This window comes from Salvelinus sp. IW2-2015, linkage group LG4q.1:29 (genome assembly GCF_002910315.2).
Source record: "Salvelinus sp. IW2-2015 linkage group LG4q.1:29, ASM291031v2, whole genome shotgun sequence".
Taxonomy (NCBI): domain Eukaryota; kingdom Metazoa; phylum Chordata; class Actinopteri; order Salmoniformes; family Salmonidae; genus Salvelinus; species Salvelinus sp. IW2-2015.
In genome coordinates, this window is record NC_036842.1 from 39,450,046 (window position 1) to 39,471,202 (window position 21,157).

At 40.9% G+C, this 21,157-nt stretch overlaps 1 protein-coding gene across 1 annotated transcript in view; it reads right to left on the bottom strand.

Annotated features, from left to right (window-relative positions):
• Positions 1-17,473, bottom strand: part of slc27a6 (solute carrier family 27 member 6) — a 40,754-nt gene extending 23,281 nt beyond the window's left edge. The window contains exons 1-5 of the mRNA XM_023984691.2: positions 16,794-17,473; positions 14,609-14,818; positions 12,434-12,592; positions 7,366-7,490; positions 1,961-2,155 (exon numbers count right to left, since the gene is read on the bottom strand). Of these exons, the coding sequence (XP_023840459.1) occupies positions 1,961-2,155; positions 7,366-7,490; positions 12,434-12,592; positions 14,609-14,818; positions 16,794-17,280 (1,176 nt within the window). The 5' untranslated portion in view covers positions 17,281-17,473. The remainder of the gene's footprint in view (positions 1-1,960; positions 2,156-7,365; positions 7,491-12,433; positions 12,593-14,608; positions 14,819-16,793) is intronic.
• Between the last annotated feature and the right edge of the window lie 3,684 nt (positions 17,474-21,157).

A 21,157-nucleotide genomic window follows, 5' to 3' on the forward strand; every position in this document is an offset into this window, starting at 1 on the left:
GTAAGTCGCTCGTGGATAAGAGCGTCTGCTAAATGACTTAAATGTATTGAATACTCAGCAAGAACCAGAACGCATGAGTGGCTTTGGGACAAGTCTATCTCTGGAGAGACCTGAAAATGCTGTGGCAGCAACACTCCCCCATTCAACTTGACAGAGCTTGAGAGGATCTGCATAGAAAGAATGGGAGAACTCCTTTTACGAGAGATAAGGGTGTTGCTGAGTCTTTCGTAAGGCGTCATACCCAAGAAGACTCGAGGCTGTAATTGCTGCCAAAGGTGCTTCAACAAAGTACTGAGTTAAGGGTCAGAATACTTATGTAAATATCTTTTTATTTTTTATCTTAATACATTAGAAAAAATGTATAAAAAACAGTTTTTGCTTTGTCATATGGTATTGTGTGTAGATTGATGAGAAAAAAACTATTTCATCAGTTTTAGAATAAGGCTGTGACGTAACAAAAGTCAAGGGTTCTGAATACTTTCTGCACACACACACACACAAACTTTTCATTATAACCCTGGACAAACACATTTACATTTAAGTCATTTAGCTGACGCTCTTATCCAGAGCGACTTACAATTTGGAAAGTTCATACATATTCATCACATATTCAAACACCTCATTCAGCTCATTGAGGGCCTGATTACTGGACAAGTAGATTTTTAAAAATGTTTTATATATTTAACCTTTATTTAACTAGGCGAGTCAGTTAAGAACAAATTCATATTTTACAATGATGGCCTACCCCAGGCCAAAACCTGGACAACGCTGGGCCAATTATGCGCCTCCCTATGGGTCTCCTGATCACGGACGGTTGTGATACAGCCTGGAATCGAACCAGGGTCTGTAGTGCCGCCTCTAGCACAGATGCAGGACTTGAGTTGGGAAAACCTGCCCTACAAAATGTGTACTGTAGGGGTTACTGGAGGACTGGAGTTGGGAAACACTGATTTCGGACACAGCCCATCATTGAAATTGATTAGGGACCAAATTAACTTTAAAAAAATACTTTCGGATTTAGAGATTACTCTAATATTCTGGATCCAATGTTCAGTCCAGGCCAGTAATAATTACTTAGAACAATTAAATAGTTAATTTTTAAAATTATATTTATTTATTATTAATGTTATATGATCTCTCTGTATCTGACTAAGTGAGTTCCTACTAAGATGAATTCCATTGCATTCAATGCCCTTGTTCGGGCCAGGTTTCAGTTAGTGTGAAACCTTGAATCCAGTGGCTGAATCCAGAATCTGTTTGTCCTTTCATGTCAACTCGTCACTCATTGTCGTGCCAAATGTTTGGCTTCACAATAAGCAATGGAGTTCGGACGAGCACAAACATATCTGGGACCATGCTAGCTCAAATCAGCAGATTTTCAAATTGTAACCAAAATCAGAAATTACGATTTACGATGCACAAGCTAACAGTAGACACACACTAACAGATACTCTGCCAGGATATCAAGTAGGTTGCCATGTTGGGCTTGATAACTTACACTGTAGGCCACATTCACACATTAACAAAAGCCACAATTGGTTTTCCATATGACCCCATTGGGTTGCCAAGTTGGGTGTATTAACATAGGCCAATGTCTCACATTTGAGTCAGTGGCTGGTGAAAAACAGACAGAGCTGGTTTCCCAGACACAGATTAAGCCTAGTCCAGAACTAAATGAGATTCTCCATTGTAAGAGTTTTTCCCCCCCTCCAGGACTAGCCTTAGTACGTGTCTGGGAAACATGCCCCTAATGGGGGCCAATGTTGGGCATGATACAATCAGTGTTTCCCCTAAGATCTTTTTCAACAGCAGTGGTGTGCTGCTGCAAAAAAGCATAAAAAGGGGAAACACTGATAAAACACATAGTTGTCCAGAATTAATTTGTTCGAACGTAAGCCAGCTTTGAATTTCCATACAATGGGTTGCCAGGTTGGCAAAAACAATTTTTGCAACATATCACCTTGTAGAAAAAGTTGGAGCGGCCCACAGCTCCGATCTTGCCGATGTGGTTCATGAAACACAGGTTTCCCTCTGTGGAGCCGTAGAGCTCGCACATGCGGATCTCGCCGAAGCGCCGGTGGAACTCCCGCCACACGTCCTGCCGGAGCCCGTTTCCCACGCCCATGTGCACCTTGTGCTTCTTCTCCCCCTCAGCCTGATGGGAAATGGAGTCAACAGCATGTTAGCTACAAGCAGAGCACGTCTCCATTTAAAACTAACACGGTAAATAATATAGCATGGTTGACAATAATATACAGTATATGGCTCAGTTGGTAGAGAATGGCGCTTGTTCGATTCCCACAGAGGACCAGTTTGAAAAAGTATGAAAAATGTATGCTGGATAAGACCGTCTGCTAAATGACTGAAATGTTATTATATATATATATATATCAAATGTTATTGGTCACATACACGTGTTTAGCAGATGTTATTGCGGGTGTAACGAAATGCTTGTGTTTCTAGCTCCGACAGTACAGTAATATATAACAAGTAATATCTAACAATTTCACAACACATACCCAATACACAAATATCTAAGTAATGTAATTAAGACTATATACATATGGACGAGCGATTCAGAGCGGCAAAAACTAAGAGAGTAGGATAGTATAGAATACTGTATATACAGTTGAAGTCAGAAGTTTACATACACCTTAGCCAAATACATTTAAACTCAGTTTTTCACAATTCCTGACATTTAATCCTAGTAACAATTCCCTGTCTTAGGTCAGTTAGGATCACCACTTTATTTTAAGAATGTGAAATGTCAGAATAATAGTAGAGAGAATTATTTATTTCAGCTTTTATTTCTTTCATCACATTCCCAGTGGGTCAGAAGTTTACATACACTCAATTAGTATTTACTAGCATTGCCTTTAAATTGTTTAGCCTTCCACAAGCTTCCCACAATAAGTTGGGTGAATTTTGGCCCATTCCTCCTGACAGAGCTGGTGTAACCGAGTCAGGTTTGTAGGCCTCCTTGCTCGCACACGTTTTTTCAGTTCTGCCCATAAATCTTCTATGGGATTGAGGTCAGGGCTTTGTAATGGCCACTCCAATACTTTGACTTTGTTGTCCTTAATAATTTTCCAACTTCATGATGGCATCTATTTTGGGAAGTGCACCAGTCCCTCCTGCGGCAAAGCACCCCCACAACATGATGCCGCCACCCCCGTGCTTCACGGCTGGGATGAGGTTCTAAGCCTCCCCCTTTTTCCTCCAAACATAACGATGGTCATTATGGTCAAAAGGTTATATTTTTGTCTGTAAACAATTGTTGGAAAAATTACTTGTGTCATGCAGAAAGTAGATGTCCTAACCGACTTGCCAAAACTATAGTTTGTTAACAAGAAATTTGCGGAGTGGTTGAAAAACAAGTTTAAATGACTCCAACCTAAGTGTATGTAAACTTCCGACTTCAACTGTATGAGATGGGTAGTGGAAGATATGCAAATATTATTAAAGTGACTAGTGTTCCATTTATTAAAGTGGCCAGTGATTTCAAGTCTATGGATGCCAATCTACGCTTTTTTGTAGAAATTGCCTGTGAATATAAGGAATAATTGGTAATAACGTTACAAAATGCTTTAGGAATATTCTCAATACTTGAAGTCGTCAATGTGGGTTTTTATTTAGCCGTGGTCTGTATTCCTTATACTGGCTCAGTTTGTATTTGTTCCCAGTCTCCTCTGGGAAAAAGATTTTATAAACGAGGAAGTCTGAGATTAACCCAAGGTTAAATAAATGCAATAATACTGTGGAAACAAGTATTTCATTCAAGGAGGTCAGTTTTGGTGGGAAGAGAATATGACTGAAATGGTTGAAAAAGAACAATGGCTCTGCGGTGAAGTTTCCCATATGTACAGATTATATATATATTTTTTAACCTATATTTAACTAGGCAAGTCAGTTAAGAACAAATTCTTATTTACAATGACGGGCTACCTTCTAGGCAGAGTTGCAAAGAAAAAGCCATATCTCAGACTGGCTAATAAAAATAAAAGATTAAGATGGGCAAAAGAACACAGACACTGGACAGAGGAACTTTTCCTATAAGGCTAGCATCCCGGAATCGCCTTGTCGCGTTTTGCGGGTACTATTTAATGAAGCTGCCAGTTGAGGATTTGTGAGGTGTATGTTTCTCAAACTAGACACTCTAATGTACTTGTCCTCTTGCTCAGTTGTGCACCGGGGCCTCCCACTCCTCTTTCAATTCTGGTTAGAGACGGAGTATTACACAGCGTTGTACGAGATGTTCAGTTTCTTGGCAATTTCTTGCATGGAATAGCCTTAATTTGTCAGAACAAGAATAGACTGACGAGTTTCAGAAGAAAAGTCTTTGTTTCTGACCATTTTGAGCCTGTAATTGAACCCACAAATGCTGATGCTCCAGATACTCAACTAGTCTAAAGAAGGCCAGTTGTATTGCTTATTTAATCAGAACAACAGTTTTCAGCTGTGCTAAGATAATTGAAAAAGGGTTTTCTAATGATCAATTAGCCTTTTAAAATGATAAACTTGGATTAGCTAACACAACGTGGCATTGGAATACAGGAGTGATGGTTGCTGATAATGGGCCTCTACACCTATAATAGATATTTCATTTTAAAAAATCTGCCGTTTCCAGCTACAATAGTCATTTACAACATTAACAATGTCTACACTGTATTTCTGATCAATTTGATGTTTTAATGGACAAAAAAAAAAAAAGTGCTTTTCTTTCAAAAACAAGAACATTTCTAAGTGACCCCAAACTTTTGAACGGTAGTGTATGTATGTACATTCTGAAGCTGGCTGTGTCACAGTGCTTTTCTATAAGAGACATCCCCCCCCCATGTTTGCTCATCCACTCACACATTCTGTTTTCCAGTAATTTCCCCCAGACTGGAGAAGCACAAGGACAGATTTAATAATATCATACTCGTCCATTCATATCTGTTTGGACCCCTAACAATGGCAAAATAAGGTTGCCTGCTCTTGGCCCTGCCGTTCCATGCTTGAGCCTTGTGTGCTTTTTTGTTTGTAGTTCATTTTCCTCTGTGCTGTTGTGAAATTGTCGTGAAATAGCGCTTTAGGTCACTATGGCCTCAAGGTCTGTGTGTACAGTATATACGGCCTGTGTGCATGCATCAAGAGCACTTGTAATGAATGTTTGTGTGTGTGTGGATGCTTGCCTTGTGTGACAGTGTGTGTGCGTACTGAATGTGTCAACTTTTGTCCATCTGTGGGGAGGCCTGTGCCACTGCCAGCCTTCCACCCACGTGCATTAGGATGACCGAGAGAGAGAGAGAGAGATAAAGAGAAAGGGGGGACAAAGAGTTCTTTGAGCTCTGTACACTTGTTCAGCCCGGTCAGCCAGGGTGGAACTATTATGTCCTGATAGGGAGGAGAGGGGAAACAGATACAGATTTGGAACACGGACAACCTAACAAAAGTCCCGGTTGTCCTACAGCCATGAAAATGCAACACAATCGCTCACAATGTTTTCCGATCACTACTTTGTTCGGGGAGTAGCTGTGACCGAAAATAACTTTCTCGCCTTGGAAAAGTATAATTATTTTAACAAATCGATAAAAAAAAAAAAAAAAAAAAAAACATTTCCCTGTCGGCTTGTGATGCTAGTGGAGTGGGAGTTCAGGCTGGCTTATGAAAAGTTGGAGGGGGTTTGTGGCGATGGGAATTTCTCAGGAACAAATGAGATTTTCATAAAGACCAAATGATGATTAAGTCATTTGATGATACAATCAGTGGACTTGTTAGCCAGATGCCTTCAGAAAGTATTCACACCCCTTGACTTTCACATTTTGTTGTGTTACAGCCTGAATTTAAAATTGATTAAATTGAGCATTTATGTCACTGGCCTACACACAATACCCCATAATGTCAAAAGAGAATTATGGTTTGAAAAATGTTTACAAATGAATTGTTATGGCAAGCCTGAATGTGTTCAGGAGTAAAACAAGTTACATAATAACATGGAATTACTATGTGCAATAATAGTGTTTAACATGATTTCTGAATGACTACCACATCTCTGTAACCCACACATACAGTCGAGCAGTGAATTTCAAACAGACTCAACCACAAAGACCAGGGTGGTTTTCCAATGCCTCTCAAAGAAGTGCACCTATTGATAGATGGGTAAAAAATAAATAAAAAGCAGACATTGAATATCCCTTTGAGCATGGTGAAGTTATTAATTACAACTTGGATGGTGTATCAATACACCCAGTCACTACAAAGATACAGGCGTCCTTCCTAACTCAGTTGCTGGAGAGGAAGGAAACCGCTCAGGGATTTCACCAAGAGGCCAATGGTGACTTTCAAAAAGTTAGAGTTTAATGGCTGTGATAGGAGAACACTGAGGATGGATCAACATTGTAGTTACTTCACAATACTAACCTAAATGACCTAAATGAGTAAGAAAGAAGGAGGCCTGTAAAGAATACAAATATTCCAAAACACACATCCTGTTTGCAATAAGATACTAAAGTAAAACTGCAAAAAATGTGGCAAAGAAATTAACTTTAAGTTCCGAATACAAAGCGTTATGATTGGGGCAAATCCAAGCATGGTGGTGACTGCATCATGTTATGGTTATGCTTGTCATCGGCAAGGACTGGAGAGTTTTTTGTGACAAAAATAAATGGAATAGAGCTAAGCACAGGCAAAATCCTGGAGGAAAACCTGGTAGTCTGCTTTCCCACAGACACTAGGAGACAAATTCACCTTCCAGTAGGACAAGAATCTAAAACACAAGGCCAAATATACACTGGAGTTGCTTACCAAGTTGCTTCTTTTATACGTTGCTTAAAATCATCTTGAAAATCTATGGTAGGACTAGAAAATGGCTGTCTAGCAATGATCAATAACCAACTCGACAGAGCTTGAAGAATTTTTGTAATAATAATGTGCAAATACTGTACAATCCAGGTGTCCAAAGCTCTTAAGAGACTTACCCAGAAAGACTCACAGCTGTAATCGCTGCCAAAGGTGATTCTAACAGGGGTGTGAATACTTATGTAAATTATATATTTACGTAGTTTATTTTCACTATATTTGCAAAAATGTCTTAAAACATGTTTTCACTTCGTCAATATGGGGTATTGTGTAGATGGGTGAGATTATTTTTTTAATCCATTTTTAATTCAGGCTGTAACAACAAAATGTGGAATAAGTCAAGGGGTGCGAATACTTTCTGAAGGGACTGACTGTACTTAGTAAAGATAGAACAAAGATGACAGGTGAAATAGTGGTTAAAGAGGGACATTGAAGTAACGGTTGTACACCTCTGAAAGAAAAATAAACACATAAACACTGTACTGAGCAAAAGGGGCGAACCATGCCAAAATGAATCATTATTACCTTAGGCTGGTTGCACAGATATCGACAGAGCTCGCCGATATACTGGAAGATGGTCACGTCGTATTTTCTACAGTCATTCCAGAACTGTGAGGCTGAGAACTTCTTCTTCAAGACACAGGTAGCGCCTGGGGGAGAGAAAAAAACAACACACATTTAAAATCACAGAGAAATAAAAAATAAATAATGTCAGAGTTAGAAAGCTCTCATGATCCATATCTGTGCTGAGTGAATATGGGATGGAGGGAGAAAGAATAGATGGGGGACACTCACTCAGCTGACTATTCCCTAGTAGGAACATGTTGCTGATTTAGATGTACTACACATACAAGAATAGGTAGTTAAGTTGCCTCAAATACAGATAAATCCTTAGATCTATTACATCGTATTTCTTATAAGCTGTTAATGAATGCTTGACAAATACTTTATAAATGCCTTATAAACACTTTATACAGAAACATTAAGTTCAACTTGATAATTGCACGGTTGCCCATATCACTGCCATTGTTTTTTTTTTGCTAGCGGTGCCCACAGTTAACTGAAGTTTGTAGTGGCTGTTTCAAGTAAATCGAAGTATGGATTAGAGTTTTTATTGTCCCAGAGACTATTTAAAAATAAAAAATAAAGAGAGAGAGAGAGAGTCAACTGACGTGCGTCAGTGCGACACATGGCGACGTCATTTTGAATATAAAGTTTTGCCTATTTCATAACATGGGGCTTGTAAAAGCTGTGTTTTTCTACACGAGAGGATCCAGACAAGAAAAATCGACAAAATACTTTTTTGATCTCTCAGATAAATATGGGGCAGATAATTAGGAATAAGGTTTTGAAGTATGTACTTTTTTTACTGTGTTTTGCCATGTACAAATGTGCTTCTCAAATGAGTTTCTATAGGCTATAGCAGTAAAGGCCAAATTCAATGTTTCATCAAATACATTTGTAATAAAAATAGAACAAAAAACATTTCTAAATTGAATAGCTAAACAATTCTGTAAGTTGGCTTAGAAGATCTAAAGGCTTAGACTTGCAGGTTGAGGAACATTAAAACCTAACATTTAAAAAAACATTTTTAACCTTTATTTAACTAGGCAAGTCAGTTAAGAACAAATTCTTATTTACAATGACGGCCTAGGAACAGTGGATTAACTGCCTTGTTCAGGGCCAGAACATATATTTCTACCTTGTCTGCGTCCCCCTTTAAATTGTACAGCCATTACCATGATGGCAAGTTAGACCAGCGTTTAACATTAGAACCACTAAAGCAGTAATTTTGACTGCTCATAACTGAACACATGAATTTTGGCGTTTTTGTTTGTTTTTACATATAGCCTACAGTAACAAAGTAATGAAAATGCTATAGCTTTATTTGAAATAAAATACAAAATAGTATTTCTAATGTTACCCAAGGCCTTCATAAACACAACCAAATTATTATTTTTTGAGATCGCATATGAAATATAGGTCCATTAATTACACTGTTAGAGTGTAGCAGTCAGAATGGCTGCTCATTAGCTTGAAGGGGGGGGCCAGCAAGACCCAGCGGTTGAGAGTAGCCTAGTAGGTAACAGCTTGTTCTTGAAACAGTAAAATGTACAAAAACCACACTTTTATGGACTTTATCCGTGAATTACATAAATGCAACAATTTCAAAGATTTTACTGAGTTACAGTTCATACAAGGAAACCAGTCAATTGAAATGAATTCATTAGGCCCTAATCTATGGATTTATGGGCAGGGGTGCAGCCATGGTGGGCCTTGGAGGGCATAGTCCCACCCACCAGGGAGCCAGGCCCTGCCAATCAGAATTAGGGTTTTTTTACCCACAAAAGGGCTTTATTACAGACAGAAATACTTATTGATATGCCACACCCATCAGGTGGATGGATTATCTAGGCAAAGGAGAAATGCTCACTAACAGGGATGTAAACATTTGACCATAACATTTGAGAGAAATACGATTTTTTGTGGGTATGGAGCATTTCTGGGATGTTTAATTTCAGCTCATGAAACATTGGACCAACACTTTACATGTTGCGTTTATATGTTTGTTTTCGTGTAATATTGTCAAACACTCCTGCCACCCAAGTCATAGCCTGTTCTCTCTGCTACCGCATTGCAAGTGGTACCGATGCACCAAGTCTGGAGCCAATAGGACCCTGGAAAGCTGTACAAGCCATAAGTGCTAAATAGCATTGACTCTTTTTGCACTTATGTTTTAGACTCATCACATACGCTGCTGCTACTGTTTATTATCTATCCTGTTGCCTAGCCACTTTATTTCTAGTTATATGTACTTATCTACCTCAATTACCTCATACCCCCTGCACATTGACTCGGTACTGGTACCCCGTGTATATAGCCATGTTATCGTTACTCATTGTTAATTTATTATTACTTTTCTATTTTTTCTCTATTTGTTGGGAAGGGCCCATAAGAATTTCACTGTTAGTCTACACCTGTTGTTTACAAAGCATGTGACAAATGCTTTTTTTTTTGTTGACCAATCACAAGTGGGGCACCGCACCTAACGCCTTCATGTACGGGCCGCCATTAGTTCTTCAAACACAGAGCCTATAGTAAACCCTCACTCTCCACACAGCCTATAGTAAACCCTCACTCTCCACACAGAGCCTATAGTAAACCCTCACTCTCCACACTATAGTAAACCTCACTCTCCACACAGCGCCTATAGTAAACCCTCACTCTCCACACAGAGCCTATAGTACCTCACTCTCCACACAGCCTATAGTAAACCCTCACTCTCCACACAGCCTATAGTAAACCCTCACTCTCCACACAGCCTATAGTAAACCCTCACGTAGAACAACAAGCAGTGCCTAATCGAGGTCCTTCAGAGATAATCAGAGGTAACAAAGTGCCAAGTGTTGTGTTCTCATTGCCACACTGAGTAAATATGCTAAAAAAGTGGACTGAGTGTTAGACAGGTCCTTGACCTGTCCCAGGTTTTCCAGACAGCAAATGTGCGTTGTGAGGAAGATGTACTGTCAACTTTGCTGTTACTTGGAATAAATGTGCACCAATCAAAAATAAAAAAATAAGTCTGAAGCCACCATGGTATTGAGAAAGCCCATTTTGTATTTTTGTGTTACCATATTCTGCTTTAAGTTACCATACTGTACTCCAAATCAGTGAAAATCATTCACATCTGACAAATCATTTCCAACCAGCAACACTGTAGCCTCAGCCGGTTACTGTCGGTCACCTTACAACCACAAAGGACCCGAAACCGTCACTGAGTGGACGTCATCATTATAACGGTCTACTGGGTAGCAACTTGCTAGTGTACGCTTAGTGTACGCGGCGTGCCCGTTTGCTCGTCCTGCTCTGAAAGCATTCATTGAGATGCTAATTGAGGAGAAATTAAGGATCAGCTGTGGTCGCCCCAGTGATTGCAGAGGCATTAGAAATACAGAGGCCGGATGCGTCCAAAATCGCACCCTATTCCCTATATAGTGCACTACTTCTTACCAGGGTCCATAGGGCTCCGGTCAAAAGTAGTGCACTATAGAGGGAATAGGGTGCCATTTGGGACTCCGCCCAGGAAGCACTCTTGAAACAGGACTAGTAACAACACTGACGCAGGAAAGACAAATGATGGTTTCTACCATACGCATGTAAATCAGAGTTCATAACAAGTGTGGGAATAAATAATGGTTTCACGTTGCCCTGGCTGTTACTGTCTATATTTAAATTGACTGTGAGGACTGCACGCGTCTCTAGATAACACATCAGTCGAGAGTTGTTTAATGTAGTCATGTACATCATTGTAGCCGTGTCCTAACATAGCCTTAATTCAGACAACTTTTCCTTAAGAAACAAACCTACTGTATCGTGTATTTGTTATGAAACAATTGGACAGGAAAAAGTGAATGTCTCGACACACTATCTTACATTAAGTGAACAAAACATTAAGAACACCTTCCTAATATTGAGTTTCCCCCCTCTGCCCCCCTTTTGCCCTCAGAACAGCCTCAGTTTATCGGGGCATGGGACTCTACATGGTGTCAAATATTTCACAGGGATGCTGACTCATGTTGACTCCAATGCTTCCCACAGTTGTGTCAAGTTGGCTGGATGTCCTTTGGGTGGTGGACCATTCTTGATACACATGGGAAACTGTTGAGCATGAAAAACCCAGCAGCATTCCAGTTCTTGACACAACCCGGTGGCACCTACTACCGTTCCCCGTTCAAAGGCACTTAAATATTTAGACTTGCCCATTCACTCTCTGAATGGCACACATACACAATCTATTTCTCAAGGCTTAAAAATCCTTCTTTAACCTGTCTCCTCCCCTTCATCTACACTAATTCGATGGATTTAATAAGGGATCATAGCTTTCACCTGGATACACCTGGTCAGTCTGTCATGGAAAGAGCAGGTGTCCTTAATGTTTTGTACACTCAGTGTATATCTTTCATACAGACCTGCGTTCAAATAGTATGTGTTCTTTAAAATACTTAAGCTGAGTTTGATTGAGGTTGACTGGTGCAAAGGAAGCAATAGAATATCCCATCTGGCACTTTAGGTGGAGGAATGAGTAGTTTTGGAAGCTGGGGATGATTAGGTGGCCATGATGATATGAGGGTCAGATTGGACATTTATCCAGGACACCGGGGTTAACACCTCAACTCTTACGATAAGTCCCATGGGATCTTTAGTGACCACAGAGAGTCAGGAAACCTGTTTGAACCTCCCATCCGAAAGATGCACGCTACGCACTGAAGGGCAATGTCCCCTTCACTACCTTGGGACATTGGACTCTCCTTAGACCAGAGGAAAGAAGGCCCCCTACTGGCCCTCCAGCACCACTTCCAGCTACATCTGGTCCCCCATCCAGGAACCGACCAGGACCGACCGACCAAGACCGACCTTAATTTCAGAGTCAAGCCAGCAATGGAATACAAGGTGGTATGCTGCTGGCGGAAGGAAGGAAATATGAAAGGAAGGAAGGAAGGAAATATGAAAAGGAAGGAAGGAATGATGCATCTTTAAAGTATTTGAACAGAGCCAATAGAGAGAGTTCAAAAGCCATACTGCTGCCCTTTACCCATCTCGATGGTTCCCCCGACGCCGATGAGAGAGGCTGCACTGTGGTAGAGAGGCAGGGGGATGTAGACCACGTCATCTTCCGACCCACCGTAGGCCCAGAACCCTGCTGCAGCCTTCAGGGACTGGAGATGTGTGATGACCGCAGCCTTAGGCAGACCTGCAACAACACCGACACAACCATCAACCAACATTACGACAACCACGGGAGAATGCTATTCACACACGTTTTCACATAAGGCTCATCACTCTAAGCCCCTCTTTACGGTCTTATCTGTAAGTGTAGGGTGAAGTTGCTGCTAGACACTGATCTTGGGACAGTTTAGTATTTTCCCCTCTAATGGTTAAGGTTTGCATTGGGGGAGGGGAAGCTGATCCTACAGCTGTACCTAGGGGAAACTTTACCCCGGTGTGTGGTGGCTGTTCACGGACAAAATGACTCCTGTGTGCAACATATTTCAATATGAAAGCGGAGTCTGATCCTTCTCTTGGGAACATGCCATAACATAGACGGATCAAATAAAACGCCTACACGTCATAAAAATACCTACCCTGACCTATTTGATTACTAAATGTCATGCAGACTGCTATATCACTATCCAACTTTGAAAATGTCTCTTATAATTGCAGAGACTGTATTATTAGCCACATTCTATCTGAATTGACCTTGTAGAACGGCCACGATGAAAGGACATGGGAGTAAATCAATACAACATAAAAAGTGAACAAGGGTCAGATATCATTGTATCGTTCCACTGTGTTACAGGATGGTCAGATATCGTTGTATCGTTCCACTGTGGTACAGGATGGTCAGATATCGTTTGTTTATCGTTCACTGTGGTAAAGTATGGTCAGATATCATTGTATCGTTCCACTGTGGTAAATATGGTCAGATATCATTGTATCGTTCCACTGTGGTAAAGGATGGTCAGATATCATGTATGTTCCACTGTGTACAGATGGTCAGATATCATTGTATCGTTCCACTGTGTTACAGGATGGTCAGATATCGTTGTATCGTTCCACTGTGGTACAGGATGGTCAGATATCGTTGTATCGTTCCACTGTGGTAAAGTATGGTCAGATATCATTGTATCGTTCCACTGTGGAAGTATGGTCAGATATCATTGTATCGTTCCACTGTGGTACAGGATGGTCAGATATCATTGTATCGTTCCACTGTGTTACAGGATGGTCAGATATCGTTGTATCGTTCCACTGTGGTAAAGTAAGGTCAGATATCATTGTATCGTTCCACTGTGGTAAAGTATGGTCAGATATCATTGTATCGTTCCACTGTGGTACAGGATGGTCAGATATCGTTGTATCGTTCCACTGTGTTACAGGATGGTCAGATATCATTGTATCGTTCCACTGTGGTAACAGGATGGTCAGATATCATTGTATCGTTCCACTGTGGAAAGGATGGTCAGATATCATTGTATCGTTCCACTGTGGTACAGGATGGTCAGATATCATTGTATCGTTCCACTGTGGTACAGGATGGTCAGATATCATTGTATCGTTCCACTGTGGTACAGGATGGTGGTATGTTGATCTTCAACATCTACATTCAGACATATGAACCAAAAGAAGTTCAACCCATTCAAAGTTAAGAGTGGTGTTGTCTGCAGTCAAGAACGAACGGCTCCACTAAAACACAACATTGGCAACATGATGTTCTATCAGGTACACCTGTTGATTCTTATTTCTGTCAGGGGAAGTTTTATGAACAACAGGAAATATATCATTATTTTATTCAAACATGAAAAGGACCTGGCTTTAGCCCTGAATCCCACTTCTATTCCCATCTCTTCGCCCCAAAGACACCCTATTCCCTATATAGTGCACTACTTTTGACTTTAACCCTATGGGCCCAGGTCAAAAGTAGTGCACTATAAAGGGAATAGGATACCATTTGAGACACATTCCATGTCATTATTGACCTAGCCAACCTAATTCAATTTTATTATTTACAGGGACTCCATCACTTCCATTGACTATTTGCTAGTGGTGGCTAAAGATAGCGGAAGTTTGTAGTGGCTGTTTGGAAAAACAAACCATGATTTACAGTTTCTCCTGGCCCATAGATCTAACCATCTAACATCAAGGTGTAAAATCCTGAACTTCCCCTTTAACGTATAACTAATGACAAATAAACATGTAATAGACGCACCAGTGGTTCCTGAGGTGAAGATGTAGAGGGTGGGGGCCTTGAGGGAGGTGGCAGCCCTCAGGGCAGGTGGGGTGGGCTTGTCCGACGCCTGGTCCATCTTATCTAGTAGTGTCTGGACCTCCGGGTGGCTGCTCTTGTTCTTCATGGCCCACACCGAGATGCTGTCCTCCAGGAAGCTGGGCAAGATGTCCTCCAAGGAGTCCAACAGGTCTGAGAGGAATAATAGTAAGTGAATGAGTTATTCAATAGGGTGAATCACTCAATAATTGCCTTGTCCAGGCAACACAGCCCAAATGGATCTGGGACTAGGTTAAATAAATGTAAGTGGTTGCTTCTGGACACTAATGCTGTACCAGTATGTTCAACGCATATTGTCAAGTTTTTGCATGTTCCCTCCATTGACATCAATCCGTTATCCTGTGTGTGAAATGCATGACAATCTCAAATGAGGATTGTAATACTGTCAAAGTATGTTAAATGACATATTGTCACTGATGATGAAGGACAACTGTGCCAGCAAGCAGGTGTATCAGATTAGGCCTCTGAGTAAGCACAGAAGCATTGAAGAAAGTAGTAAAGTAGGCGTGAGTACAGGGAGGAGAGATATTCCCAGCAGGTGTAGGACGTTGTCATCCTAAATTTGGTCTTTAGCCAAGGGGACTTACAGTTAACACGTTTCTAATGAGTGGCCCATGGGAGGTGGTCAGAGACAACAACCTCTTCCTCAATGTGAGCAAGACAAAGGAGCTGATCGTGGACTACAGAAAAAGGCAGGCCTAACAGGCCCCCATTAACATTGACGGGGCTGTAGTGGAGCGGGTCGAGAGTTTCAAGTTCCCTGGTGTCCACATCACCAACGAACTATCATGGTCCAAACATACCACGACAAAACCTTTTCCCCCCTCAGGAGACTGAAAATATTTGGCATGGGCCCCCAGATCCTCAAAAGGTTCTACAGCTGCACTTTCGAGAGCATCCTGACCGGTTGCATCACCGCCTGGTATGGCAACTGCTCGGCCTACGACCGTAAGGCGCTACAGAGGGTAGTGCGAACGGCCCAGTACATCACTGGGGCCAAGCTCCCTGCCATCCAGGACCTATATAATAGGCGTTGTCAGAGGAAAGCCCATAAAATTGTCCGAGATTCCAGTCACCCAAGTTATAGATTGTTTTCTCTGCTACAGCATGGCAAGCGGTACCGGAGCACCAAGTCTAGGACCAAAAGGCTCCTCAACAGCTACTACCCCCCCAAGCCATTAGACTGCTGAACAATTCATAAAGATTCATAATTTGTCCTGTGGCGATTTTTATGAATTGTTCAGCATTTGGTCCTAGACTTGGTGCTCCGGTACCGCTCCAGGGTTGTTAGTTCAATTCCCACAGGGGGACCAGGACAAAAAAAAAATGTATGTACTCACTACTGTAAGTTGTCCTGGATAAGAGCTTCTAGTAAAAAAATGTTAGGTGTCTATGATGAAGACATTAATTGCTGATCATACAAAGTGTATGGGCCATTTTGAATTATAGCATAAATGGTAATAGCGTTATGAACCAGAATGCTTTACACATGGTTCGATGAGACCATATAGTCCTGGACTCAAATTATTGCTCAATGGAGAATCTCCAAGTGCTTTTTGGCCCCATTACTTTTTTGTGTGTCTGGGAAAACCGGCCCATAATGTATAGGAATACATTTACATTGACTGTGCATTTGACCCAGTCACCTTAATAAGCTTCATCCTTGGTAACATGGCCATATGGACTTAACAAGCTTACTCATGTTGATATGTCTCGTTGTCAACGACTGTGTGTAGGCAAAATTCGTAACACCAATAGGACTTCGTAGAATTCAGTGGGGGGTATACACAAGCACATTTGTTAGAGCATCCCCGTTTCACAACACTGTTTTAGCTCGTAATGCTACTGGATGGAATGACAGATAGCTGGAGCAATCCAGGCGCTCCAAACATTTCCGGTGTGGGCTACAACTATGGGAACAATGTTTTTCCATTACATTTCTTTGGACACATTTAATTTAAAAACATTTTTTTTTTTTTTACAATACGGCGTTCGTGTGGTAGGCTAATAACGTTCATTATCTAATTATTATGTCACACTACCGATTGGCCGCCAACAGCCTACGCGACACTCATCAACTGTTAAATAGACTATATTAAATGTTTACCTGCACCAACAACAAGAGTCTTGGCCCCACAGCAGTTGAAACAATGTAGCAACGATCTGGACTTAATGTTTGTGTTTAGAAAAGCCACTGAACATCCGAGTTTGATCAATCCGAACCAAACACAGATGAAGTCGGGCTCATTGTTCATCAGAAGCGCAACGGAGTCGCCTTTCTTCAACGTGCCCTGCTCGAGGAAGACATTCGCCAATTTGTTGCTCCGCTCGTTAATGTCTTGATAGGTGTACGTTATTCCCTCATATATAAGGAAAGGTTTTGTGGGAATTCGCTCTGCCTGTTGGACGAATCTGTCAATGATAGTGACAACTTTTGAAGTCATTTTGAATATCTCCAGACGTGCGCCGTATCGGATGACTTTCACTAAATAAAAAACATCTTTCCAAAAGTAAGGGAAACACAGTTGCTGTACAACGTGTAGGGCGAAAATGCCAGCCACTAGAGCTGTCACCCATCCCAACGAGAAAAACATCGCGCCAGTTCCAAACCAATTCCTTTGAAAATTCTAGAACAAGACAATGTTGGAGACGCCGTGGATGTCACTGTCCCGAGCAATGCATTGTTACAAAACGATGTAAAGGAGAGCAGCGAATTCAGTTCAAGCCTTAGCTGGCTCTCTTGCCTTATGAAACGCACATGGAATCATGTGACTCTTGTTGTACAACTCACCGCTAAAGGGGGAGTGTCCTCTACAAGAGCACGTTTTGTTCCAGTCTGACAGTTTGTAGCTAAATGTGAAGAGACCTATAAATCAACATTCTTGCCGTTGTCAATAATATCAACCACGCCCAGGATATAGATTTGTAAAACCGAGATAGGTCCATAGAGATAGATAGAGGACTCATCTTTTGTATCTGTGCCATTATAGCGTCTGTATCAGCATGGGCAGCGTCATTGAGGCTATCTCAATTTTAAAGTAGTCACTTTTGTTCTTCACAATTGGCTGATCCCTCCGATGACCCGATTGGACATGACTCCAAGTGGGTCAGCAGGAAGGATAAGGCCAATAAAGTTAGAAGTCCCACGACATTAAAATGGTGGAAACCCTTTGGCCCCAATATGGACAGGTCAAGCTATTCTTTTGACACCTATAGCTATTCTACCTGTCCTAAAGTGCGGTCAGGAGGACATTGTTGCAGGCCAGGGACAGTAGGCTATACCTCACTCAGAATTAATATTGTGAAATCTTTTATTCACAATTTAATTTGCAGAAACTGTCAGTTTAATTTTAAAAGTACAATGCAGCTGTTTTTTGTTGTTGTTTTTTTTCCAATTTCAAATCATTTCTGGGTAACAATTAAGTACTTTACGGTGATTATTTTTGACCATTTTAATTGAAAACAAACATAAACAGTTTTTTTTAAGCAAAGAGTAATTTCTCAAGCAAAAATTTAGCTAGGACTATCTGGGAGTGGTCTGAGTGGAGACAACTCTTTTCAAACAGCTCTTACACTAAAAGGGCATTATTATAATTTTCACAATTTCACAGTATTATTCCAACCTCATAGCGTGGAAATATATATAAAACACAGAGAAAATCTAGATTTTGACTGCACTAGGCCTTTAACAATATAATCTTTCTGAATGTGACAGCTTTCTGAATGTTACATCATCAATGTTATCATCATCATTTTTGCCACAGATAACACTGCCAGAGCTACTTTTCAACCTTCTTCTGCGTGGCTTACAGGGATTGGTTTAAAACGAGGCCTGTTGTTTCAGCAACCAACACATGTGCTCGTGACATTGCATCAATTGCAAATGAAGTATCAATTCCAACTATTTATGCTACTCTTCCCAGTCGGCAGTCTGAAATTGAATTTACCGGCTTACATAATTAAAAACACAGACACTGACTGTTTGAAAATCTTTTAGTTCACTGACTGACTGACCCTGATATGCCCTAGACGGTCAGTCAGTGCCCTGAACCTTTGGACCTTTTATGGATGTAAGCCTACGTATGTCTCTGACAATGCTCTACCACAAACCAACGTTTACTTGAATTATTACGTAGACACCAGTGTTTATTTATTGTAATAAGGGTACAAGGAACATTCATATAAAGCCATCAATGGACTATGCATGGGTTCAGAATTATTCTCAGTTCATATGACCCTTTTGGTCCTTTCAAAACAGTCATTAGGATTCTGCTAAAGAGACGGTACCCCTCCCTAGAGGAAGGTCTCTGGGTCTATATCTATCCAGGAAGTCCTATAGAGGGTCAGTAAGTCATATAGAGAGCCAGGAAGTCCTATAGAGGGCCGGGAAGTCCTATAGAGGGTCAGGACACCTCTTTTACAAGGAAGAACTGTCTCGTGTCCTGAGAAACTTCCCTTCTCATTATTCCAACACAAGGGCTTTGTCAAGAACCACAGAGATACGCAGTTTTGGGTTACCTCACTTCTATTTAGGCAAAACCCCACTGGGCCCTGTCACGCCCTGACCATAGATTGCTTTGTATGTTTCTATGTTTTGTTTGGTCAGGGTGTGATGTGGGTGGGCATTCTATGTTGTATGTCTAGGTTGTCTATTTCTGTGTTTGGCCTGGTGTGGTTCCCAATCAGAGGCAGCTGTCTATCGTTGTCTCTGATTGGGAGCTATACTTAGGTAGCCTGTTTTCCATTGTGTGTTGTGGGTGATTATTTTCTGTGTAGTGTCTGTTCACCTCGTAGATCTGTTTAGTTTTCTCATCGGTTGTTATTTTGTGTAGTCAGTTTTTCTGTGTAGTCTGTGCAGTTATTTTTGTGTAGTCAGTTTTTTTGTCAGTTTTTCTATTAAAATTAGGACAAACACTTACCACACTGCATATTGGTCCGATCCTTCATACTCCTCAGACGAAGAGGACGAGAATCGTTACAGGCCCAGGCAAGAATTGTTGATTGTCAAGGTGTGTTATTCTGTCAGTGAGAACTAGAACATTCTAGTAGTGTCCTTCCAATTCAAAGTGATTCATGTCATCTGAGAACCTAGCAAATGTTAATTTGGAGTCAACTATCACTGTAACTGTCAGTTGCTTTGAATAAAGTGTTTAATGGATCACATTGTGAGGTTAAGAGTGCTGGACCAGTAACCAAAAGGTTGCTGGTTCGAATCCCTGGGCAAACTAGGTGAACAATCTGATGTGCCCTTGAGCAAAGCACTTAATCCTAATTGCTCCTATAAATCACTCGATAAGAGTGTCTGTAAAATGTTATCTCTTGGTTTTACTCATCGGGTTAGAGTGCGTACAGTATGAAGCAATGGCCAAGCCCACCTGAGGAACCAGTAAAAGGTCAGAGAATAAAAGGTTGTTTGCCTTTCTCTGAATGAAACAGCAGTTTTCTCAGACAATGTTTTCGCTTGAAGGTTCTTGAAACTCACAATCACCATAGAAACATAACATTTAAAAATAAAATATATATATATTACTCATACTAGGGCTTATCACAAAAGCACATTGTAAAAAACACTGTTAATGCACAATACCCAATCATGTCTTTGGATATGTCAGTGTCAAGAGAAGAAACACTCTGCAACTGGACTTCCAAACAGATTATCTTGTACTATAGTAGCACCACCTGGTGAAACAGATTAGCTTGTACTATAGCAGCACCACCTGGTGAAACAGATTATCTTGTACTATAGCAGCACCACCTGATGAAACATATTATCTTGTAATTTAGCAGCACCATCTGGTGAAACAAATTATTTTGTACTATAGCAGCGCCACCTGGTGAAACAGATGATCTTGTACTATAGCAGCACCGTCTGGTGAAACAGATTCTCTTGTACTATAGCAGCACCATCTGGTGAAACATATTATCTTGTACTATAGCAGCACCATCTGGTGGAACAGATTCTCTTGTACTATAGCAGCACCACCTGGTGAAACATATTATCTCGTACTATAGCAGCACCCCCTGGTGAAACAGATTCTATTGTAAATTAGCAGCACCACCTGGTGAAACCGATTATTTTGTACTATAGCAGCACCACCTGGTGAAACAGATTCTCTTGTACTATAGCAGCACCACCTGATGAAACATTTTATCTTGTAAATTAGCAGCACCACCTGGTGAAACAGATTATCTTGTAATATAGCAGCGCCATCTAGTGGAACAGATTATCTTGTACTATAGCAGCAGCACCTGGTGAAACAGATTAGCTTGTACTATAGCAGCACCACCTGGTGATACAGATTATCTTGTACTATAGCAGCACCATCTGGTGAAACAGATTCTCTTGTACTATAGCAGCACCACCTGGTGAAACATATTATCTCGTACTATAGCAGCACCCCCTGGTGAAACAGATTATATTGTGAATTAGCAGCACCACCTGGTGAAACAGATTATTTTGTACTATAGCAG